Genomic DNA, 27471 nt, shown 5'->3' on the forward strand with positions numbered 1-27471 from the left:
CATACGAACAATTCTTCCAAAGACACCCTGTGAGTATATTCGATGGTTTGGCCTCTAGTGAATTATGTTCACGTTTTTGACATTTCCGACCACTGTGCGCTGTCTGCTGGCTCGTGGTGGATTCGGATTGGTTTGTAGTAGTTGTTAACCCATTATAACCCAGGCAGGCACGTAGCCAGAGGGGGGGCTAGGGGGCTAAAGCCCCCCCCGAAAATTTTCAAAAATAAATTTAAGAAACAACATGTTTTTCGGTGACTCTTAAAAAAATTGAATCTTGTTTGGTTTCAACAAATTAATGCGAGAATTGTGAGGAAGATTGCTATTTCGAACCACCGAAGACAGCGGTCAGGATATCTACTCAGTATGCTGAGTGTGATAAAACAGTTCCCTTCATATTGTGTGACTCGTCGGAAGACAAACGAAACTGTTACTTTAATTCTTGCTGTGGGGATCTGTCGAATGATTGAGTCGCAGAAGCAAGAAGTAGTGCTCCAGCCAAATACGGAGGCTATTGACTTCAGGTCTTTTCGCATAAGATCGATCTTATGCGAAGAGACCTGAAGTCAATAGCCTCCGTATTTGGCTGGAGCAACATTAATGATGTGAAATATTTGCTGAAGGTGATTATGGAGGTTATGCTTACGAACATCGCCTTTAACGAGTTTAACCATGTCAGGCGTTCAGTGCTGATGCCATTTAACAAATTAGCCCAGGCGAAACCAGTCATTTTGCATAACAACTTGTAACATGTGGTTGATCCTCATATATATGGACGATGAGAAAATCAATGCTCGGCTACAAGATCTGATACCACTTACTTGCACCGTGGCTATTAAAAGATTCCTGTCACATTTGGAAAAAATGGTATTCATTATAAAGGACACATCTAGGAAGTATATTAAATGGTGTTTTTGTGGCGAAAATCTAGGTGAACAGACATATTTCCTCCAACCTGACCCTGCACGTAAAAACTGAATGCGATAGTCTCCAAAACCATTTCCTGAAAAACAAACATTTGCCAAATTTTGGCTGCTGTTCGGATAATATTGACGACAAAAACTGCGTCTAGTATCTCAAAATCAACGGTCGGCACCATCATTGAGGAAGTCGACACTCGTGACCCGTCAGAAATTCGCGAACATGGACATGGCAGTAACCACTATGATGATAAGGAAGTGTACGAGATAGAAATGAACACCACCGCGACACTGTTGGTTAGGAAAAATATTTCTCAGCCTAGTAAATAGTTCTCCACATGCAATCGCTAGTTGTTCGCACGAGATCTGTAGGACAACCATTTACGTTTTATCACTTTCATTGTTCACATCATGGAAATATATTGAAGACACAAGGCTTCATTTAGCTAATGCATTGAACCGAATAAAATAAACGAAATATATAATAAAATTGCAGAAGTTTTATAGAAAAGTGAGCTCAAAAACTGTCCCAAAATGAGAACTTTATCGCTAGTGGTTGTGTCTAACAAAACTCAGATATTATGTTATATATTAGCCAGAATAAAGTTAGTTAAAGCATAAGCAGATTGAATTTCTGTAATAGGTTAGTGCACTGTACGCTTAGTAGAAACATCAGGCATCTCACTCAAGCGTGCTAGACAAAAACATTTCCGTTAGTTGATGACAATATAGTCGAGAAGACAGTTTTTGTTTTCGCGTCATTTTAATGCAATAGTATTTCTGTTGACACTCAATTTCATTTTATGCGGAGAATGCGGTCCGTATTTAAACATTATTAGTCCGCAAAGTAGTGATATTTTAAACAATCGAACAATAAGCAAGAAAAATGCCAAAAAATAAACAAGCCAAAAAGTGGTAAAACAGCGGTTTTTCTGAGGTGTTCATCAACCCAAGAATTGTATACCGTCGTATATTACTAATGTTGTTCACATACAGAAACGTACATAGTAGCGGTAGGACTATCTGTTGTGATTTTATCCTTACTTTTCAACGGATGTCAATAGATGCTAAACCACATATTAGTCAATCAATCATAATAAACTTAATGTTGTAAGCAGCAGCATTTCTGTCTCTTTCGATGGTTTCCAATTAATGTCCATGTAAGTCTAAAAACGACGTGACGATACAGTGAACAAACATCAGTAGCCTATCACGGAGAGCGACTAAAATGTTGTAACTAGTTGAGTCTACAGTCAATAAATTGGGATTAATGTTTCGATTTCATGTTTTCGTTTTATTTGTGTTCGTTATGGAATAAAATGAGAGAGATGAGCAGAGATCACGAAGAAAAAGAGAGAAAAAATAATAAATAAATTGAAATCGACCCAAGAGCAGCTGTTCTATATTTTCTGGGCACTCAACTACAGAACAACAGAAATCATCAAAGAAAGTTGGCCTTACACCTACGTTACTCTTCGACAGAGGTGAAGTAAGTGCGATGTATACCCGTCCATATGTCGGAATAAAGAGATGCTGAAATTATTGAGCTTGTTCATATTTATAATATTTCTTTTTTTTTCAATCTAAAATTTTATTTGAAACGGCTCAATGCGTTAGCACAACTGATCCGTGGGTCTTTTAATTTTTTTTACAGTAAGTAAAAATAAAAAAAATTCTAAGAATGTCGGTCTGCCAGATCTTGTTGACGCAGTTTGCTGCTGCGTGTTGAGATCTTTTTCCTTGGCGGTGAGGCCGCTTGGTGGTCATTCAGTCTGCCTTCTCTCACGTTATCGTTCCCGTCCATGTCGTCATCGGTACTGCTTTCTTCCTGTTCACGATCAGAGGTTCTTATTTGTTTCTCGTTCTTATGGGTCGCTGTTGTATATCCGTCTTCATCGGTATTTGCTTCTTTATTGGCGATGCTAGTTGCTGGTTTGGGAGCGGTTGTCGTGGTCGTTGTACCTGCATTATTGGGTAATTGGATCGTTGTTTTAGGTTTATCTGAAGGTATCGGTGGCTGCGTGTTAGAGTTGGCAGTAGTAGATGAGTTTTGACTAGTTGCTTCGGCGCATGTTTTTCCGTAGTAGGCTGTATAGTTACAGAATTGGCATGTTGGGGTCTGCCCGGGATATGTAATTAGCGTTGTTTGCTTATTGGTCAGGCCATCCTTCGGTGATTTGCATTCGATAGTCATGTAAGAAGGTATTGGTTTAGTCACTCGCATTCTCACAATACGAACGCCATTGGGAATGCCGGAGAAAAAATTTCTCCAGGTGTCATTCGTAATAGATTCTACTTCTCCATATTGCGACATGATTTGTTTGATGAAATCCTCCTTCGTGCGCGGGGCCAAATCATGGATACGCACGTCCACCATGTCGTTTTCCATATGCACGGGGATCTTGATTCTGGTGTTATTAAATTCGACCTCGTGTTGCATGTTGTTCTTTGCAATAAAGTTTTCGGCCTGTGCTAAGCTTCTAAACGTGATCAAGACACAGTTTTTACGTGATGTAGCTGAATGTAGGTAACTTCAGCGAGATTAAGCTCCATTTTCACTTTAACTAATTGTTCCACTTCCTTAACTGTTCGTGTTATCCCGTAGCACAGGCACTTTTGCTTCATTTGGCAAACTCATTTTACTCCGCAGCCGGGGGCAACGATACAATTTGTATGTGCACTGATATAGAACAATAGCTAGCTTGATTCACTGGTGCCTGTAGCCTGCTATAGCGTAGCAATTTTTTTTGCTTCTGCTTTTTGCGACATCAGAAGGTAGACCTTCTAGTTCTTTTGGTAATACATTTAACAAATTTCACGTACCGTCAAGTCCCCAGTTACCGTGCGTTTAGGTGGATTTGACGTGACTTCAAATCCTGTTTTTTTTAATCAAAATGAAAACCGCCCTCATAGTCACCGTAAAAATACCTATCTAAATACGTCACAATTTAGAAATAATATAAAACTATTACCAACAAAACGAGAATAAGTAGTTGAGGACATTTGTTTGGCACCAGTGCACGTTATATGATCAACTTACGGTGTATTTAAAATTTTGATTCAACTTTAGTTGGAATGTTTCAATAAAACGATGAAACGAAAGGATTTGGGATCTCTCCGATGGATTTAGGGAGCTAGTTCTTTAAATTTCGTGATTTTGAAACTGCACGGTGAACGACACATGCACGGCGACTGGCGATTTGAAGGAAAATTAGAAGATATTAGTAATCAGTGTTTTCATTCGATTTGTAGACAATTTTCTTTAATCAATTAAATTGTGGGCAGTTTCCTTCAGTTGATTTAATCATTTAAATTTATATTTTGATCCTATTGATTACCAAAAATCCTTCCTAACTGGGGTTCTAATCTACCCGACCAAGGCTAGTCTTGAAAATAGTTTCATTTAAATAGAATATATCAAAAAATTGTGTTAGCATGATGCCTTGGAACTGGTAATACTCGCAGAACACCAGACAAAGAAAATAGAAGTTGAACCGTCTCTGCGCATCTACAAATCGCTTGCTAAATCAGAAGATTTTGTACGAATTTCGACATTCTCTTCGTTCGAACATTTTATGGATATTTTTCTACTCATTTCGGTTTAGCATCTTCTACGCCTTTTAAAGGTGTAGCTTGGAACACCTAGTGTTTTCCAGCACCGTCAAGCATTGTCATATTCGGTTAGCGCATAAATACTGTGAACTCTAGAGTATACTTTGTTGTAACGAGAGTAAGTACTATAACCTTTCTTGTGACAATGAACATATTTTTAGGATTGTCTTTGATTTGGAATTGATTTCATTATGAACTTTTCAAAATTTAATTTAGTTTCTAGTGACTATATCAAATTGTCAGAATTAAAAGCTTTATGCAAATTTTTTTAAGCCCCTCCCGAAACAAAATCCTGGCTACGGGCCTGAACCCAGGGGTTTCAAAAAGTTTGCCAAATGCAGCGATATCTTCAATTCCACCCAAAAATGTATCAAAGATTATGGGAAAAACAAAATCACCGCTTCAAATGGTTTTGAGAATGAAAATATCTCGTGTCAAAAATTTCGTACGCTTAAATTAAAACAACAAATTTTAAGTTGTTTGACATATTTCTTCGGATTTTCTTTTACACCTGTAGGAACGTTTTGTCACATAATGGGATTATTAGCACGAATTCCAACAATAAAATTCAATTAAATGTATTGCTTACTTTTCAGCCGCCATTTGCCCCAACTACACACGGTTCAAAAATGTGAACAAAATTGTGAAAAATGGCAGTTGTCTTGTTTCACAATGAAATGTGAGGTGTAATGATCCCATTAGTGCAATAACAAAGCAGTTAGATGCCAAAACTCTGCAGTAAATACGCGTTAAATGATGGATAGTTCTGCGTATGAAATTTCATACGCTAGGATATAATGGGTTAAGCCAACCGACTAAACCTAAACCTCTTGTATCTCGTAATCCTCATCCATCCGGGGCAACCGTTACGTACTGCTTTAGTTGGGATTGTGTTCTTGCTTATTTCGTTTTGTGTTAATCGTCTTGTTTTTATCCAGAGCTACTTTTCCTTACTTGCTCTCCAACCTTCGCAATACATCTGACCTGTCCAGGTCTGCTGCAAATATAGTCACCTGTTGAGACATGAACCGATCCGGAGGTGTCTATCATAAGAATTTACATTTTGTACAACCACCTTCGCTGGGCTTCTTATCCTTCTTGATGATAGTCGTTCTTATTTATCTGCTAGTTGGTGCTGAGAACTTCTCGGCAGCGGTATTTCACTCTACACCGATGCCCATTTTCGCGATCCATTTCGTCGCCACTCCAACGAAATGATCATAGGGCGTTAAAATTTCTCTAGACAACGATATCCCGATTTTCTCCCACTTTGTGTTTTTCCTCCTTAGCTGCCCTTGCTAGTCCGCTGACCGACATCTGCTGTCTGTTCGGTAATGTTGCTAATATCGAAGCTTATCGAAACGTGAACCGATCCTTCAGAGAAGCCGTCCAACTCGACATACATCCCTTTCCAGCCACCCTCGCAAAGTTTCGTCCTTGGTTTCTTCATTGACTTGGTTCTAGAGTGACCGAACTCAAATGTCATGTTATATGTCAAAATGGTTTGCAGTATATTTTTTCCTGAACAGGAAGTTAATAAATTTTTAAAAATAATTCAAAACCCTCATGGGTGGGGTTTGAACACCCAAACCATCCTACCCCCCCTTCCCCCCTTGCGCACGAGCCTGGAAAAGACAACAAGGCTCTAGCCTGAACGGTAAGGTAAGTAAGATTTTCTGGATTGTTGTGAGTGGATGGCGTAGTCTGCCGCCCACCCCGAGCAGATGACTTTCATCCAAGAAAGTGTTTCAGTTGGCAAAGAGAGTTGGTGCAATTGACGTCACGATTATTAACAAGTTGGTTTATCTCCTTACCATAGTGTTGATTCTGAACGTGTCTCACGAAGATTTGCATTGCGTTGTCAATTTCGAGCGGTGTTAAACGGGATGCCACTCTATTGGCTCGGTGGCGAATGCGCAGTATACGAGTGGTGATGTGCAAAAGAAGCTGCATATTCGGGTAGTACTCTGTTCAGCATCTCGTCGAGAAAGTTGTTCTCATAAACAGCTTGATACACGGTTGCTGCAATGCGTTGCTCCCTATCTACCTGTCGTTGCTGAGCAGCATTAAGACCAACAATGGGCAGGTTGTCCCCACCATCACTAGAGCCGTACCAGGTCGGGTCATGCCACCAAAACGAGTTCTTCATTATTTTGTCTGGCAAAACTCCTCTTGAAATCAGGTCAGCTGGGTTATGGTTCGTGTCCACCTGTTGCCAATTGATTGCAGGAAGATGGATGGCTATTTCTGCCACTTGATTGGCAATGTCTTCCACCTTAAAGCACCACCAGCAATCTATTCCAGTGCTACCGTTGAATCCGAATAAGCTCGCATTTTGGGAAAGGACAATGCGAGTGCGTTCACCAGCAGTCGGGAGAGGATGACAGCTGCACATAACTCCAAACGGAGCTGCATTGTTCGTTTGTTGCCGATAGGCGCTGTCCGAGATTTCGCACACAAAAGATGCGATGATGTGTTACCATCGCGTCGTCGTCAATGGCTCGGATGTAGACGCACGCTCCCATGGCTCGCTCGGATGTATCATAGTAGCCGTGCAGGTAATATTGTGACGCTCTCCGCGTGCCGATTACTTGTCGAGGTACCTGCAATGAATTGAGATCGGAAAAGTTTTGCACAAACACTAGCCAATGTTGAACTAACTCACCGGGGGGAGTTTCATCCCAGGCCACCTTCAGCTCCCATAATTGTTGCATGACCATCTTTGCTTTCACGACGATCGGGGCCAATAGTCCAAGCGGGTCGAAAATACTGGCGATTTGAGAAAGCATGGTCCGCTTAGTGGGCTGAAAGATCTTGTTCGGTATGTTTGAAAACTGGATCTGGTCGCTGCACGGCTGCCAGTGGATGCCGAGGGCCTTGATTGTGCGTGTATCGTTGATTTCAATCGATGTTTGCATTTCGAGATCGGCGGCTGGAACACCGTCGAGCACTGCTGCGTTGTTTGATGCCCACTTCCGCAAGTAGAATCCACCGGAGGCAAAAATCGTTGAAACAGCTGTCGTAGTAGGATGGCTTCTTCTTCGGAATTAGCACCAGTCTGAACATCGTCTTGTCAACCGCTGTCGGATACTGTTGTCTGTGCGATTCCAAAAGTTGCTGTACATACTTTATCGCCAAATACGAAGCACTTTCGGTTCCGTATGTGACAGTATTCAGCCAATACTCGCTTACCGGCTCGTCGCTCGACCATCGCCAAAGGATCCGTTGAAAATCACGATCCACTTCGTGTTCAATAAAAAAAAGTTCAATACCGAGCAGGACGTTGATCTGACCAGGGCGATGAAACAGAGGATCAGCAAGGTTAATGGAGGAAGGAGTTGATCAACCGTCGATGTTGGCTTGCGTCACAGGTAGCGTTTTAGTGATCCTTTCTAGTACCATACATTAAACGGTAGTGTGATAATCCGAGCATCGGGATGCAATGATGATTTGCACGCCCTTCCTACTAAGTCCATGTCTGTTTCCACCAGATCAAGGCCGAGCTCGTTAGAGAAGCTCTCGCTGATGAAGCTAACTTGGGACGTGCAATCCAAAACAACGCAACAGGCGTTTGGTCGTCCGTGTTTGTCCAAAACGTTGATGGCAACGGTGGCAGCAGAACATTGGAGATGTCAATGTTAGTGGTGCAATCAAGGGCCGAAATCAGCGATTGGGCGGCCGGACTACCACTAGCATGAGCAGTGTACGATGTTGATGGAGTTTGTTGAAAATTTGCTGGCTCAAGAGCGTTGTGCAGCAGGGTTTGGAGTAAACCACATTTTCTGCAGTTTCCAGATTTGCACGTTTCACCGGGATGCTTCCTCAAACAATTGCGACATAACTTTTGTTTACTGATCGTAGCTAATCTTTCCTCGGTGCTCATGTGCATGAACTTACGTATTGGTGGATTGGATGTGATGATTTCCCGCAGACGAATTTAACGCAATTTTGACGACGAAAGTTGCGGCTCCTCTGTACTGTGGTTTCACGGGAGGCTTGTAGGTAGCAACCGTACGTTGCCTTGCCGGGTATGCCGATTGCAGAGCAAAGCTACGTGATTCGATGAAGCTGAGAAAGGATTTTAGTGTGATCTCCGCTTCTGGCATATCAGCCGCCCTTTGACACCAAAGCTGCTTGGTCTTATGACCCAATTATCTACAAGAATGAATAGAAGCCACGTGTCACGATCCTCCCGGCTGTGCATGGCTTGAAGGGCTTGAACGACCTCGTATGAAATGTGAGCAGATGCTGATGTCATGGCTGGTTGGCTTAGAAAGCGCTCAATGTGTTTGTGAGCAATTTCGAGCGGTTTGTCGTAGCGTGATCGCAGCTTTTGCAAGGCAGGCGCATAATTTACCTCTTCAGTCTTGAGGTGCAAAATGAGCGAAGCACCTCACCAGACAGATTAGTCTTAAGGAAATATGATTTTTGACTATCCTTTAGAGATGGATTTTGATCAACCATGCTTTGGAATAAATCAATAAAGGACGGCAACTCGAGATAATCACCGCAAACCACAGGCAATTTCCGTGAGGCTATCACGATTTTTAATCACTTTTAGTGTCTTCAATAATCGATTTTTAGCGTGATATACGACTCTTCAAATTGGTACAGCCGCTCAATGGCATCATCATACATTTCATTGTTCGCACTAGCATCTAAAATTCTTTTGTGCACTGAACAATAAGCAGCCCAAATATCATGGAGCGCGTCTAATTCTGTTTGCACATCGATTCATCAACCGTTTCTTGGTTGAATTTTAACACTGAATCGGTCACGCGTTTGAGTCGCGGCTCAAGTGATTTTCGCTCGCGAATGAGCTTTTCCACCATCATTAAATTCGCGCACTAAAGTTCACCTTTGTTCTCACAGTGCTGTATGATCTAATGTGTATCACGGTTTGGCACTACCACTAATGGCCTTTTCGGCGGGAAACGGGGCCAACGCACACGACACGGAAAACGATCGAGATAACGCGGTTCACGACGAAACTCTTCGCGAATCCGGCTCGAAGGACCATATGATTCTGTGAGGTCCAAAGCGATAGCGAACCGCCGAAAAAAGGGCGCGTTTCGGAATGAAAATATCGGTTAACGTACAACGATGGGTTTTGTTTTACTAAGAGAGCGATTTATATTTTCCTTCCCCTTTTATAAGTTCAATACAAGTGCAAACAATTTATATGTGTATACATATATAGAATGAAGTGGTACAATTGCTATTATTTCAAACATGTGCAGCTAGATAGGTAATTGGTAATAGTATTTACAGTCACACGCTCGATGTGGGGAGTCTCCTTAAATCAGGCCACGACAGTATTAAAATAATTTTTTTGATATTGAATTCAATTAACTTCTGAAGTTGAAATATAGTTTTTGGCGAAAAAGAGAATCTAAAGAATATGTTTGAAATATATTCTTTAGATTCTCGTATGGTAGCCATAGAATTACTGCTGTTCGGAAAGGGAATTGAGTCCGTGAGAGAAGAAAGTCCTGCAATACAACATAGTCGGAGCCCAAATATAGTCTTCTCAGCATACCGGTCTAGATGTATCTACAGCTGCGAATTATCTGGTGATATAAACAAATAATCAGTTAGGTCAAAACAATATTTGATTTAGTAAAATTCGTTTGTTTTTGTTCTTCTTGTAGGATCGATGCATTCGTATATCAAACGTGATAACAAATGGAACTGTAGACGCCTGATTAGGAACGAATTGATCATAGATGTGGCTTACGGGACAAAATAATTTATATTGCTTGATAATATGTACAACACTATTTCAGCTTCTAAGCTGTACATTCAAAATAAGAGTAATAAAGTCTGCCAAGGAATGGTCTACATCCATAGATCCTGCGGAGCGAACGAACAGCTACCCCCTTACTACACCACTACCATTCGTCCAAAGAACGGTTGATAACGAAGTGACGTTGTAGTGACGTCTGACGACTCGTGTAAGCAAAGTCTCAATTCGTTTCACGTGGGGCCTAAATTTAATCTCATTTCCGAGGAGGAATTTCGCAGAACATAAAAATCAACCTCGTCTCATTCATCGTAGGAAAAGCCGAATTGCGAATCTATGAAAATTTCCGCTTTGTAAATCGGTTGTGTAAACAAGCGAAAATAGGTACGCACGGAGAAAATTTCATTCCAGCGGGGAAGAAACAGGAAGTGTCTTTTATTTGCTCTGTGCGTGACTTGTGCAGACTTAGGCAGGGGCGGCAACAGTCGGTAAGTTATCTGCCGTGGATGTACGGAGCGTGCCAATCTTGCACACGCCAGCAAATTTCGGCGCCAATATGGGCTCATAAAAGACAGTTGAACTGCTTCCATTCATCTTTGCTCCACTTTTTCACCTTTTCGCATAAAATGTAGAAAAGTTTTTATGATGCGTTTTATGTTCGAATTGCAACTTTTTGGCATTTTCCTGCTCCAGCTCGACTGTGCACGAATAAGATGCTGATTACAATAGTTTGACCGACTTTAGAACCGCAGAGAATTTGCTGTCGTAATTATCATCGACTCCAAACGACTCACGGTTCGTTCGTAGTTTTCCAACCAAACGAGTATGGTGCAATCGGAAAAAAAACTTTCCATTATGACTCGCGAAAAACATGTTCGACTTTCGCAAAGTACACCATCAATGTCCATCAAATCAAATAAACGGTATCCATAGCTAGCCGACTGACTTACCTGAATATTGAGCTCCAGGTTCTTCCACTGGCAGAAGCGGGTGTACTTATCGCTCTCGAGAAACTGCCGAAACGGTTCACCCCGCAGGTGGTGAAAGATTTCCTCGATGTACGGCTCGAACAGATTCACCGGCACCTCGTTTTTCATCAGATACTTTTGCACGTGCGCCACCGCTTCCTTCGAGTATTCCTGTTGTGTGATTCAGAAGGTAGAGGGAGAGGGTTGGAAGAAAGAGAAAATACGTCTGGATAAATTATTTGTTCGAAGAATGAGCCCATTCCGGGGACGGGCGGGCTGAGGTGCTCGTACATTGTGGGATACGATTTAAGGGGGTGGTACTATGTGAAAATAAAAAAAAATCATTTTTCGTCTACAAGATCATAAAAATACAATTGAAAAAAGTGACAAAAAATTGAATGGAAAATCAAGTTTTAACACGATTTACAACTCTTAATTTGGTTTTTTCGCGAGTAGGTCCCTACAATTAGTATAAGACCACAAAAAACTTTAAATTTTGTGCAAACATTTTATAGATATAATCCGAAGAACTAATAAAGAAAATGAGTCACTGGAATTTTCATATCGACTTCGTCTCATCAGAATCCGACACTAACCAGTAACATGACTAAGCTAGCGCAGGATTGAAGCTAGCTTCAAAAAACCAAAAACACTATTTGTGTTTCTGAGCAAGGTCCATGTCCTGCGTGATGTTCCGCAAGAAAAGGAAGTCTGATTAACCTAATGAAAGTTAATGACATCGAAGCTTGGTCAACAAGCCAATGCAATAAGCATTATGCTAAACATCTCCTTAGAGGACAAATATTTTTTTTCACTAGGGTGAAAATTGTATTAAAGGACTACCGCGCGATAATTACAAAAAAAACCTATGACAAAATTAGTTATGGTATATGTTTCGACTTCGTCTCATCAGAATCCGACAGAACTACGCTACCGCGGCACATCACGCAGGACTAGACATTTTCTCAGAAACACAAATAGTGTTTTCGTTTTTTGGAGCTAGTGTCAATCTGGCGTTAGCTTAGTCCTGTCACTAAGTTGGTGTCGGATTCTGATGAGTCTGAAATCGAAACACGAATTCCATAATTAATTTAATTATATGTATAGTGTTCTTCAAGCGCAAAGGTGGTTTTAAACAATTTTCTCCTTAATGAAGAATAACTTGTTTTTACCTAAATTTTTCCTTCACTAATGATATAATATAGCATAGCGTAATAAAGAGTTAAATAAGTAAGTTTTATTCAATATTGAAATTACAAATAAATACTAAAGTGCTTCCCATTTTGATAAATTATTTTCAAAAACCCCTAGATCAGTACATCAGTATCTGATTAAATTATTAAAAATGTATAAGTAGATTTTGCTACATAGTAATAAAAATTAGTTAAATAATATTAAAATTGTCATTGAATATGTAGTAGCTCACTAGTGATTTTATTTTAAAAATCAGCTCCAGATACCACTGCCACATGTGTTCACCCCCTTAACTTTCTTTGTTGTGCGAATGGCACACCGTAAGTAATCCCGTTCCGGGTTGAAAATCCAATTAGTCTCGACAGATTGCAAGCATGGGGACTGATTAGGGTATTTCCCTATTCCCCCCGGGGTTGTCGGTGCCAATGAAATGGCAAAATGATACTAACAGATTGCAGTTCCGGTGAATGTTCGGTGACTTGATTTATGCGATTTGATGCGAATGCTCTGACGGATTCAATTAAAGGAATGTTATTGTTATAGCGAGACGTATAAAACATATTACGAGCTGAGTAAATGTCTGAAATTTATAGTTTTTTTTATCTGAAATGAATGCAATTTTTATGTGGAAGAGGAACAAGCAACCGGTAAAAGTAATGTTTTAATCGCCGTAATCCATAGTTTATAGTGCAAGAAATGGTGTTAGAGACAATGGGATTCATCGATCTGTTGATATAACAGATGAGGAGGTTTTATGCCTGCTGGAGAGCGAGTTAAAACAAGTTACAGGGGAGAGGGGGGTTCCCTGCTCCGAAATAAGTAAATAAAAAAAATAAAACGGGGGACCGGCATAGCGTAGTTGGTACATGGATTGCCTTGTACGCAGCTCACTTGGGTTCGATTCTCAACCCGGCACATAGGGTTAGAGTTTTTTTTTTTTCCAAAAAAGATTTCTCTAACCCGAAATGAGGCGAAAGGTTATAACCAAACAAAAAAATAAAATGAAACGCATATGCCTGGAATATTTCAGCTATATAACCGTCGCCAATGCAATAATCATGTGTTCTTTCTGGGACGTCATCATATTCCAGAGACAGCATAAGGGTTTGTGCATTGGGCCGAAGTCCCAAGGGTTGCACGTTCGAATCTTGCCTCTGGGGGGGGGGGGGGGGGGGAGTGGTATTTTTTTTTGCATGATTGCTTCCGCTTAACTCGCCATTTCGATCTGTTTTCTCCGTTGGATACCACACAAAGGCTTAAATTAGGTATTGGCACTTACGTCAAAAACCAAAAAAAAAACAACAACCAAAATTTTAAAAAAAATTGAATTTGTGATGTTTACTGCTCAAAATGGAGTATTCGCTGTTATTTATTTTAGAATATTACAGATCTTTTTTTATTACAGTACTCTTTATATTTTACATTTAGGCCAGATGCGTTAGCTTTACAAAGACGTTTTTCTTCATGAGGTAGAATACTGAGTTGGGAGAAATTATCTGTAGTTTTTCTCAGTGTAGTGCTCAAACTTGAGGATGGCTGAAATGAGCGCATCTGTGCCAATTCAGAACTTTGTGTATCATAAATAAATGCAGAAAATTTCACTGAAATCGGTTCGCGCTTAGTGCCACAATAACATGATGTACACTGCGATGTGTGAAAATTGAACTTTTTCTATCAGGAAAATCGAACATATGAATCCCGAAATCAACTCAAACTGTTTTCTGACCGATAAAACGGTACAATGAGCTTGACATTCGTCCAAGAGTTGAGGGACTCTAGAAACCGTAAAATACTTCATCATCACATTCGAATCGTAACTCTCAGACAGCTCGGTTGTGCTTTTATTTCTGTCCCGTGCACTATGGTCCCATAGCCGGAAGACAAATCGTCGCTGTTGGGCTATCTTATGACAAGCGTCATTTAGCACATTTCGAGAAACACGATTATTAAAGTTTGAGATTGAATATCTTAAAACTGATAAATATTAGAAACAATTCAGAGAACACAATCTATCCTTCTATTTATTCTGTATTAATCTCTCAAATATTACGAAGATCTGATGACTCTATTACGCGTTTTGAATAAAAATGTGAACATAAGTAGCACTCACACGTGTCATTGGTCACTGCACAGTGACGTCATGCATTAAATGTGGCAGGTGGTGGTCCTGATGATTACATTTTGAACTTAGAGATTATTCATTTTTTTTTTTGAGAGTTGTCCTACTGGAGCTGTAGAGCTAGGTTCTCGGAAGGGCTCCCCGTCAGAATCACATACTACAATTTGCAGACGAGACAGGCAATGTCGCCCAATAAAACACTGCATTAGGCCAATTGTAGCGGGCCGTGATTCTGAATGTGATATTCATTGTACGGTTCAGGTATGTGCGGACGTAGGGACTCACGATCGCATGTATCATCGCGAAGAGTACGAGCATTTGTACGTTAACGTGTTCGATCGCGTGTGCGTTTGTATGTCGCGTGTGCTAACGTGTATGTAACGTCGCGTATATAAAATCTATTTTATAACCGTGTGCATTTCGCATATTCGCGTGTGTTCTTTAGATAATCGTGCGCGGACCGTGAATCTAATACTTTATATTTGGTGTACGGCTCAGATGCTAAATAAAAGTGAGATCTTCCATATCACGAGTTCCCGGCGATGTCGCCGTAGAGCGTGTGGTCTAGTGGATATGAGCTTTATTTTTTTGATTGGTCCAACTGAATGTATGGACCTAAATTACTAGAATGAAGGCTAAAGATTTACGGACGTGACCGATTCATGATAGCGCGCGTTTGCGGATTCGCATTCGTAACTTCGTAAGTACTAAAACGTTCACATAATTACCGGAGTGTTATCAAGTTTGCGCGATAGCGGGCATAGGTGTGCGTAGATGATCGCGAAGGGCTCAAGCGTTTGTATGTTGACGTGTTTGTCGCGTGTGCTCGCGTGTATGTGACTTCGTGTGTATAAATTCGATTTTGAAACCCTGCGGCCATTCATATATTCGCGGACCGTCATTCTGATATTTAGTTTGGTGTACGGATCACATTCTCACAGGGAGTGAGTTATCTCATATCACTAGAGTTCCCGGTCGTGTCACCATGGAACGTTTTGTTTAGTGGATATGGGAGCAATTTTTTTTTAATTCTTCAATTTTATTTATTTTTTTTTAAATTAACATGGACCTAGACTGTTGGTACTGAGGATAGAGACTTCCGGACGATTCCGATTCATGATGGCGCGAACGCGGGAGTTTGTAGATTAACGCTTGAGATCGCGTTGGTAAGTTTATGAGCGCTGAGACGTTAACCTTATCACCGGGGTATAATCATGCTTGCGAGTTGGTGGGCGTAGGTTGTTTAGAAAATCGCGAGGGGTTCTAACGTTTGTACGCTAACGTGATTTTCTAACATATTTGCGTGTGTTGTGTGTTCTTGAATGGTCGCGCGAACCGTGAGTCTAATATTAAATTTTCGGTGTACGGCCAGAATTCTGGCAGAGAGTGGGATCCCTTATATCGATAAGCTTCCCGGTTATGTCGCCATGAGACGTGCCGCCGAATAGGTATGAGCGTATTTACCCAATTGGTCCAGCTGAAGGCATGGACCCAGGCTTCTGGGATCAAGGGTAGACCTCCGGACGTGACCGATTCGTAATCGCGCGCGCGAGGGCATTTTTGTAGGTTCCCGCTTGCGACCGCGTTTGAGAATGTGTGAGTGTTAAGATGTTGGCTATCACCATCTTTGCTGACCCAGCTGAAGGCGAGAGTGGAATGGCAGTATAGGATTCGAAAAGAAGAGATAAAAGACAATATATGAGAGACGCAATAAACAGGTACAAGATACAGCTAAATTTATGATCATAACATGAAAGACATACATTAGTACTTCAAACACTACTAATACTTGAATACCCAACCACCACACATAGCACATCCTTTCTCAATTATCTATTTGTTAATAGTTGATTGTTGTTTATGAGCGGGTGAATAGAAGAAAGATAAAGAACAGAAAAAAGGCTCCTATCAGCCCTCCCGGCCTCCTCGATACACCACTATCGAGGCGTATTGTAATCAACATCTTGAAGCGGGCTTCTTATATAAATAAAATCTTGCGTCATAATGATTGGTGGATTATTGACATAAGAACTAATTAACCTCTAGTAGTAGCACTTGGTGCAAATAGAAACCAAAAAGAGCGAAGGGTCCTTATATTTAGATAATTCTATTTAGTCTATTGTGGCTTGATGATGTTTACAATACCGTCAATCCTCCTGCGAGAGGGATAAAGAAATAGATATTAATAGATAATAGAATCGATAAGATAATAGATAACACAGAAATAGATATTACATGCATCTAACTACTTTTAGGTGTTTGGTGATGTGGTTCACGTGGATTGGATTTCTTCAAAAACTACGTGTTTCAGTTTATTAAGTTGATCTAGTTGAGCATTAACTAGTGGCTGAACAGTATGTTTAAGAGAAGGTTCCATCCATAAGAGATTGTCATCTCTGTTTCTGAAAACAGCGAATCCGATTTCACGGTGTTCCTAAAACCGTTATTAACTAAAAAAAATGACCATAAATTTGTCATACGGCATTCGAAAGATACAGTATCCAAGCATCTTCTCAGTGAATTTCAAAATGATCCATCGAGGGATTCGAGAAAAATTGCAATTTGAAGTTTTATGACACGTTTCATAAGCCTACCAGCAAACACCCAGAAACAATTTTTTTTTGTCTACTTATTTAGTACATGGTATTCGAAAGATATAGTAATCAAGTATGTGTCCTGCAAGTTTGAAAATATTTCATTGACGGAATCGAAATTTATAACGGTTTGGATGTGGTATGCGGTCATAGATGGGTTTTCTACCAGACTTCAAGCGTGAATCCATGTTTGTGCATGGATTATTTAGATCGTTTATACGTGTCGCGGTTTTTAAAGGAAAACCTTACCATTTAATTACATAAATATAATGTACAAAAGGTGTTATTTATATGGTGCGCTGAAAAACATGAAAATAGGCTTGTCTACCAAACGTTAAATATAATGTGTAAATTAAAAAAATGGATAAAAGTTGGAATGTTCACTTCAAAAGGCCATATCTCAATGGTTTGTTGACCGATTCTAATTATTTTTTCATTATTGAACAGGTAGACGTTTTATCGTTAATTTTCGTTAAGAAGAATATAAACTATTTGTATTATCACTATTCAGTGAATATCTTTATATTCAAAACGACGACCTATCAATTTCTATACATTAGTTGAAGGCAACGAACGCAAACTTCAAATCATGGAAAAATAACACCATAAATTTTAAAAATATGAAAGTATTTGCTGATTCAAATCAATTTATGTTATGATATGGTTGACAGATGTTAAAACTGGTCAAAGGCGATGCTATTAGTACAAGTTCATCTGCTCATATCTCTAACTATTGTCAGTTTTATTGTCAAATTGAACTTATCATGAGAATTTGACATTCAGATGTTTATACAGCAATTTCAATAAACTAGTATATAAAAATGGATAGGCCGCTATTTTTAAAACAATATTCACTAAATAATGATAATACATATAGTTGAGATCAATTATATTGTCTATTTATTGATGTAGATGACTCAATTTTATATTCTTCTTAATGGAAATTAACGATAAAACGTCTTCAATAATGAAAAAATAATTAGAATCGGTCAGCAAACCGTTGAGATATGGCCTTTTGAAGTAAACATTCCAATTTTTATCCATTTTTTTTAATTTACACATTATATTTAACGTTTGGTAGATAATCCTATTTTCATATTTTTTCAGTGCACCATATAAATAACACCTTTTGTACATTATATTCATGTAATTAAATGGTAAGGTTTTTCTTTAAAAACCGCGACACGTATAAACGATCAAAATAGTCAATGAACAAACATGGAATCACGCTTGAAGTCTGGTAGAAAACCCATCTATGACCGCATACCACATCCAAACCGTTATAAATTTCGATTCCGTCAATGAAATATTTTCAAACTTGCAGGGGATATACTTGATTACTATATCTTTCAAATTCCATGTACTAAATAAGTAGACAAATATTTTTTTGTTTATAGAGATAGGACCAAACCCGTGGGTGTTTGCTGGTAGCCTTATGAAATGTGTCATAAAACTTCAAATCGCAATTTCTCTCGAATCCATCGATGGATCATTTTGAAATTCACTGAGAAGATGCTTGGATACTGTATCTTTCGAATGCCGTATGACAAATTTATGGTCATTTTTTTTAGTTAATAACGGTTTTAGGAACACCGTGATTCGTTATAAACGAGTGTTACTCGCCATCTTCACGAGCCAGAGCGACAGAGCGATTTAAGAGATAAAAACACCCACCTTCAGTCTGATCATCTCTTATAGATGACAGTCCATCGATCCGAATCGAATGACTCGATCACTATGCTCAAGATCAAATGAGTCCCCGAACAACCGAACCAGCATGTTCCCCCATTTGAAAGTAGAAACATCCATATCAGCCGCCCGCCAAAACACTCGATCGAATGATTATTAGTCATGAGATTCAGAGGTCAATGAACCAGCACTCGCTCGGATCTCCCACTCTTATCGACCAAGCAAGAGTACGCGCCCATTAGGCTCATCACCCAAGCCCAGGGAACTTAGAGATTATTCATATTCTCAAAATGATACATTGGGAAGAATTTGAAATATATTGAGAATCGTGTTTTTGGAAGTATAAATGTTCTCTAGAACATGTTACAATTAAATTGTGCTATTCCCTACTGAGGGAAAATATGTATGAAAGATCTAATAAGTGATCTAATTATATGTTTATCAATTATTTCTAGTGTTCTCTAAATCGGTAAATAGTTTTGCGGTAAAATTTCTTGGGAATTAATTGTTAGCACTAAGCTTATTTTAATGGAATCCAAAATTGTTTTGTCCAAACAGTAAACAAAAGGACCAGCACTTGTCAAATTTGTGAGGTTAAGGCATTTCATACAATGGTCAATTGATGATAAAATTTGTATGACGTGTCATAATTGTGCACGGAAAATTTTCTATACAAATAGATCAACAATTTTTAAATTTTATACTTTTAGCTTAATTCGATCTAGAAACAATCGGTGCGATGTATTTTAATGGAAATTGGTCAAGGAATATAGAAAATAATAATTTTTGTTTACAGTGTTGCCAAATATGCAATTTTCCAATTTAAAACCAAAACTGCATTTTTCTCGCAATACAGGTATTTTTATTGTGAAAAAGGATTATGCCATTTTGTTCTTCAGACATTTTTACACATAAAATTATTTGAAACTGCAATATAACTTGAGTCAATTCCAAGATACAGCGATTTGAAACAAAAAAATCAATTTTTTTATTACGTTTCTCGCTATATCTCAGTAAGCAAGCAGATTTTCGAAATTCTGAAGACGCCATTTTGTAGAGATTCTTCAGACGAGTCATTACTCGTAGGTATACGAATTTCGCGCCAACTCGAACAAATGTTGGCAGCACCCTCTCAGATTTTAATGAAACTTTCTGTTCATGAGAACTTTGTCATACAAAGCAACTTTGCATACTTTGTTTTACCAAAAATGATCTCAGCTGCCTTTTGAAAAGGGTCAAACTTTTTGTTACCAATTTTTTTTCAAATGGCTATAATCTAAAAATGAAAAATCCTACAAAAAATGTTTTAGGAGTGATTTCTACAAAATTAGTCAAATTTTTGAAAAGAAAAAATATTGAAAAACTTCTTCATCGACTTTAAATTTTTAAAATCGATTTTTTTAGTGTAGGAGTCGATGAACAATTTTTTCAATACTTTTATTCAAAAATTTGACTAATTTTGTAAAAAATCACTCCTACAACATTTCTTTGTAGGTTTTGTCATTTTTAGACTATAGCCATTTGAAAAAAAATTTGTAGAACAAGTTTGACCCTTTTCAAAAGACAGTCTATATCATTTTTTTCGAAAACAGAGTATGCAAAATGGCTTTTTGTGAAGTATTCATATACAGAAAGTTTTATTGAAATCTGAGAGGGTGCAGCCAACTCTGAATACGATTTAGCGCGAAATTCGTCATATTCAACTCAGTTTACTTCAAAAATGACGTTTATCATAAGATAGCACGACGAAATCTGTTTGCGCCAAAACGGTTAGTTTTAGACATATAGTGTCTTCGGTAAACTGTTTTAGTTCGTTTTTGTCGATTTTTTTTGTATTAGTTAAATTATGGTGGTCCTTGTGGTTAGGGTTTTCAAAGTATGAACTTTTAAGATATGGGAAATTTAGCTACGTTATGTTCCACTAAATTATAAAACAATTAAATAAAAGCAACTTTGCTTAACAAAACCAAGTGGCCATCTCTAATGGTTCATGCGTTATGATTTTTTAAATATATATGATAGGGTCGCACTTCAAAAAACGGTTTTTTTTGATATCTTTTTATGTGTTAATTTCTCGAAAATACTTTCTTCTTGAGATTTTTGGAACTTTCGTAAAGACACAGTTTTGCTGTAGCAACCATGTTTCTATCTCTTTCATTTCCACACACACACACACACACGAAAATGAACCGTTCATAATTTCATGAAAATGACCACGATTTCGTGAGCTGAACGATTTACGAAAACTTTGAACAGGTTCCTGAAATTATGAACAATAAATCTCGTATTCATAAAACTATTTGTATTTCCAAAAAAACTAGTTCGTGCCGAATGTATACTTGGCGATACATTCGAATGTTTGGTAGTGTTACAGTGATTGTTCCCTGGACATGTTTAGTTTTTGTTACGATCCGACAGTTAATCGATGTTCATGATTTTAGTAGCTTATTCGCGATTTTTGTGATTTCTCATCAAGCAAACCGTAAAATTTTATTCATGGGATTATTACCGGATTTTTCTACCAAGGAAGCGAGATTTATGTTCATGGTTACAGGATCTTAGTCGCGATTCGCGTAATTTCTATTCACATTATCATGATATTTTAGTCATGAGTAGAATGATACATATTCATGATTTCAAGATCTTACTCATGATCTTCAATATTTTAATCACTAGTACTGTAATTTATAATCATGGTACCAGAAGCTCAGTTACGCTTTTCGTAATTTTTATTCACGTTATTGTGATATTTTAGTCACGAGTAAAATGATTTATGTTCATATGTTCATGAATTCAGGATTTTAGTCACGATTTTAGATATTTTTGCCATGGGCAGTGTGATTTATGCTCTTGATTTTAGGATTTTAGTCATGATTTTTGTAATTCATTTGCACGTTATCTTGATATTTTATTCTAGAACTTGACACGTGGAGTGAAGTAACTTATGTTCATGACATCGTCAGTTTTATTATAATATTCGTATATTCTTTTCGCCTTATCGCGATATGCTATTTTTGGTTATTAGCGGTTTTTTACTCAGAGTAACGTGATAATATGAACAGGAACATAAAGGTGGAACTGATTCGCGGTATCGTTTTATGGCCAGAACCTTATCAAATGAATAACGATGTTCTAGGTACTAATAGTTTTCTTATAGGGAAACTGCGTTGAAGACGGACACTGTAGGTAAGATGGACAAATTGTGTTTCTCACAAAATGAAAAATTCAGTTTAATTTGTTTTTTATTTCGACTATGTTAGTCACATTTTCTTTTTTACGTTTTAACGACATTCAATTAGCTAGAGATTACTGGGTAGGGAAAGTTCTGAAACTTAGAGCCATAGTACTCAAGTGAGAGCAAGGATGTGAAGTACACAGATCGGAAAACTAGAAGCGGCAGGGTCATTAGAACAGGCTTAATATCGTACGGGCTTAATTTTTGCCTTCTGTTAATGAGGGTCGAGCTTAGGCCGGTTGTGACGGTAAAGATAGATACCTTTATCAGGACACATGTTAGTGAACTCGGGTGATTCGTAGTTATTCTGCCTAAGCTCGACCCTCATTAACAGAAGGCAAAAATTAAGCCCGTACGATATTAAGCCTGTTCTAATGACCCTGCTACTTCTAGTTTTCCGATCTATGTACTTCACATCCTTGCTCTCACTTGAGTACTATGGCTCTAAGTTTCATAACTTTCCCTACCCAGTAATCTCTAGCTAATTGAATGTCGTTAAAACGTAAAAATTCAGTTTAATTATGGAGTAAAGTGGGGTCAAGTAGGTCAGTTTTCTTTGGCGAGCTCGTGCGATGGCATTTTGCACTAATTTTGACAAACAAACACTCGCTGGAAAGGTTATACTTCTGGCAACGTTTTGGCCATAATGGTTTTATTTATGGCTTAATATTTTAAAAAGCTAAATCCAATAAGGCGAATGTACTTTTTTCGATGTTTTTAAAATCTGGTGGTACGAGGTTAAATTAAACAATGTACACGCCTAGAAAATTACCGGTTCAACTTTTATTTGAAGAGTATTAATACTGCAGATTATTTGAAAATTAAATTAACCTCATTCAGGTAAGAAAATTAGAAGTGGCAAATGATGTGAAAAATCATGAAACCGCGGAAGGAAATGTTGAAAAAAAAACACGTTTCGGCAGCTGCTTCAGGCTTTGTACTTGCGAATGGCTTCTTCGATGTCCTCCTCGTCGCCAGGGTGTGGAATTGAAGTTTTTCATTCCGGCTCACGTGGCTGCTTGGCTGTGAGACGATCGGTAATGACCTATAGTGCCCCCAAACGGCTGACCTATCGTGCCCCCAAGCGTATGTTCCATGTTGGTATCTGTATTTTTTCAAAAACAAAAATACCGAAAAACCAAAACAAAACTCGTGTTCAGCATTAATTTTTACGCAAGAAAAACTAACCTGGCATTCTTTACATTGAGTAAATGTACTGTATAGAGGACGAAAGACAAAGGTAACATAGCACGCGAAAACATAAATGACGCCGTAACTAGTATAGCTGATCCACGGTAACAGCCGAAATGACAGTCGTCAACGATGTTCTTTACCGTGTATCTAATTCATAGAAGATGAGCGATCTCTCCAATAACATAGAAAAGATAATACCCTATATCTATTGTACCCCCATACCTATTTGACCACATTCTACTATAATGTTCATAATGGTTTGAACTAGTTCACAGAAAGATAAACGATTTGGTAATTACAGCGGAAATTGTGAATGAAGTTCACAAAAAAACATAATCTCCGAAAATAAAGGCGTTACAGACGCGTTACGGAAGGAACCAAATAATTTTGGTTCACGAACAGATCAATAGGTAAAAATTAATCAAAATTCGTTTTCGTGGGTTGTTACAACAGAAGAAAAGCGAGTAATTTGAAAATTAGTGAACTGATAATCATAATAAGTTTGTCGCATTTTAGGTAATTTTGAGCTCGAAAATAGTAGTCGTGGGAAAATAGTCTCGGCGGCGGCGTTAAAAACTACCGATGGTGGCGGGAGTTTGTTCATCATTCAAGGATTTTACTCAGACGACATAATGCGATTTTTGGCATTATTTTAATAATCCTATGATATCGTGATTGTAAAATCACGAAAATAAGCTCGGATGAAGGTCTACAATTTTGCCAATTGTTCAATTTTATGGTTCTTTTGGTGACATTCAACAGTTGAAAAGTACCTCCCCAATGGAAAGCGGAACCATATTGGATTGGTAAAATAAAACAGAATAATATTACCACGTTTCCCCATTTTACACATAAACGCGTAAATGAATAAAAAATGAAAACGCAAAAAAAAATACTCACGTGTGTATGCGACAGCATTTCCTTCATTATAAAATTGTCGTAAATGTCTCTGGCCTGTTTCCGCCTCTCGTCATGGCACTCTGTCTTCTCGTAGGCTTTGATCTGTGGAAAAACAGAGAAACGAAAAAAAAAATAAATAAAACAGGATGACAAAGCTGTAACTCGACCTATTTTAAGCACGGGAAATCAGACCCGTGACGGAACGATTCTGGTTGTAAGTTAGAGTGACCAGAAAAAATGACCCCTATCGGCCCACCCCTGAGTCGATTCCTAGTCCCACCAGGAGTATTTACTCAAAATTTAAAGCAAATCGGACAAGTCTAGCTACCGGACCAACGTGCCTGAAGTTTGTATGGGATTTTTCGACAATTTTCACGGAGAAACCCCTCTAGGTCGCATTTTGGCCGCTAGGTAGCACTACATGCATCGTATTATCACTGTAAGTGAAAATAAGAATGATAATTTAATTGTCTACAACTTTGTCGAAGACTGCTAATCAATCCGATTTTGCTGAAAGAAGTTATTAAATTTTTAATGAAGTGATGTTTGAGTCAGTCTTGTCCGATTTGCTTCAAATTTGGAGCAAATACTCCCGGTGGGACTAGGAATCGACTCAGGGGTGGGCCGATTGAGTTTTCAAAAATTTCTTTTTTTTTCCTGCCAGTCTATTGTAAGTACATGCACCGATGTATCTCGAAAAATACAGCTTTCCCGGTGTGCCCACGTGGCATCAAAAGGGAATAGCTGCACAAATGCACAATTATGTAAATACGTGGCTTGACTGATTATGTCATTTCGTGCGGTAAGTTTCCTCATGATGAAACAAATGGCACAGCTTGGTGTAACCCAAAAGCACATTATGTAATCCATTGCGCGGTGAATTTTCTTGCTTGCAGCTGAATTCGATTCCAATAAAAATTGACCAGGAAGCGGTAATAAATACGAGGGGATTCCCAAAGCCGCAGGCCTGTCATCCACCGAGGCCAAAGCTAACCATAATTCATCATAAAAATGCGTATCAACTGCATGAGAGATCCGCCGGAAAAGCAGCAAAGAAAATAATAAAAAATCCTATGGAATAAAAATTTTACTCGTTTTAGTAGCTGGATCGAATTTTCCGCGTGACGACGAAGAATCCTGAAGCAGCTACCCGTAAGGAAGTGTAGCGCTTTGCTTATTGTTTTATTTTTCTCTCTCTCTCTCTCTTGAGTCCTTCCGTACCTTTTTCATCACCGCGCGAGTAATCAAAGAAACGTGTCGCCATAAAACGATCAGCGCCAATTGGAGCTAAATGCTGTAGGCAGCAGAGCTCAGCGAGGTGTATGGTAGCGGGTAGGTGGTGAAGGAATTAAGCTGCGTAATAAATGTACAAAGTAGTGTGGCTTTCCTGGATGACGACCATAAAAGGTGAATTATGTGTGAATCTGGTTGTAATAAACACCGGAAAAGTGGTCATAAGACGGGACAACGACGCGGTCTATGGTTGTTGTTGTTTGGTGGTGGTGGTGACTAACTGTGAGTGGAATGGTGTGATGATAATGGCTTACGATAATTATAAATTATTTATTGAACGTGTTCTTTCACTTCTTGCAATTAGAATATTATGTAAATTTGGACACCAATTTCAACAAACATTACACTTGATTGTTAGCGACGATAACAAATGCTGAATACACGCCAATCCGAACAAATAGAGTATTGATTGAAAGTATTTGTCGAGCTATGTAGCTTGGATCAACATACATACACATACACATGTAGATGATCTCTGTAATATAATGACTGATGGCAGAGAGAAAACTATCACTTATCTCAAATAACTATGCACAGGGCCGTTGCGTGGTCTTCTGGCGCCCTTGTAGGAGTCTTAGTTTTGCGCCCCTTTGGTGTTTATTGTGGATTTCTTTTTCAGATCGACGTTCAACAATAATTTGTGTACATGGAAATGGCACACCTACGCCCTAGTCAATTCATGTTTTACTGTCGTTCATTTCATGTAAATATTAGTCTCATTTTTTCCTGTATATTTATGAAATCAATTGACGGAGAATCTATTTCGAAGACTCTATATTAGAGTGACAATGGCATGTACGAAAAACAGGTGACCATCGAATTTAATAACATTAGCATCTAAAAAAAAGTCTTTTAAAATTTTTTAATTCAATCGAACACGATTAAGAGATTGCGCAAAACGGGCAAAGTGCAAAAAAATTTACCCATTAAAAAGCAAAAGGACCCTTAGAAGATTCAACAATTGAATTCGAATTTTTGATGCTCAATGGCTTAGGATGTAATGAAACGTCGAGAGCTATAGCCACCCTGATTTTTTTAAAGATAGCCTTCATGGAACTTGTATTTGAGTTGATAATGGGGTTCGAAAAAGCTGTGTTTAATTTATTTTCTATTTCAAATGTCTTAGAAATACATGAAACAACGGATCTTGTATCTTTTCGCAAAAAAAAAATATTTTGGCGAAAGTTGCCTCTCTGGTACTCTTACTTTTTGAACTGAGATACTTTTGAGGTGTGTCCGCTTTGAAAATTCAGGATGGCCGTTTATCAAGTATACTGAGGAGACAACTTTAATTTTGAGCTAGCGTTAAGCCTTTTGGGAGTCCATAAGTTACATACAAATATTGAGTTTTATATTTATAATATTTATAGATTGTTGATTAAGTTTTTCACATATTCTTCGTTACAGTTTCTATTAAAATAGGTTGTATCCAGTCATATCATGTGAGGGTAGCTGACCCTGTTATTCCTCTACTATCAAATTTAGACTTGTCTTTCAAATTATATCCGCCATGATTTCTGTCTCTTCCTTCATATTCTTCAGTTTTCACTTTGCGTCTGGCTCTAGGCCCGTGCATAAATAAACTCTCCTGAAGTGATCCTAAAATGGACGTCGAAACAGGATTCGTCATCAAAGACTCCGACTTTCAATTTAAAATCAAACAGGGTTCAATCATATCCGATCTTCTTTCGGATCAAAGACAGTCCGCTAAGTATTCTAATATTCCGCAAGACCCAGAAATATTCATCTATGCCAGATATCTCGCCTAGATAAACTTAGAACGGATATTTTGTCTAAAGCAAACAAATTACTTATACGAAGAACCAACGCGTTTACATGTCCGCTCACAAAGTGGAAATCGATGGTGCAGTTATCGATTCTAACTTGGCCCTGGTACTGAAGGACGGGATTGCCTGTTTCAAGGATCCCACGGTGGTGTGTCCCTTCAAAGTAGTGTCGGGTGACATTTGGCGAGACTGCTCTGCGTCTTCTTGGACAAGGATCGGTTGTTTG

General features: G+C 38.6%; 1 protein-coding gene across 2 annotated transcripts in view; it reads right to left on the reverse strand.

Annotated features, from left to right (window-relative positions):
* The window catches only part of LOC131689976 (G protein-coupled receptor kinase 1), a 421810-nt gene that overhangs the window by 77916 nt on the left and 316423 nt on the right, over positions 1-27471 (reverse strand). For both annotated transcript variants that reach the window (XM_058975399.1, XM_058975398.1), the window contains exons 4-5: positions 24166-24267; positions 11223-11411 (exon numbers count right to left, since the gene is read on the reverse strand). In XM_058975399.1, the coding sequence (XP_058831382.1) occupies positions 11223-11411; positions 24166-24267 (291 nt within the window). The remainder of the gene's footprint in view (positions 1-11222; positions 11412-24165; positions 24268-27471) is intronic.

Source organism: Topomyia yanbarensis, chromosome 3 (genome assembly GCF_030247195.1).
Source record: "Topomyia yanbarensis strain Yona2022 chromosome 3, ASM3024719v1, whole genome shotgun sequence".
NCBI lineage: Eukaryota > Metazoa > Arthropoda > Insecta > Diptera > Culicidae > Topomyia > Topomyia yanbarensis.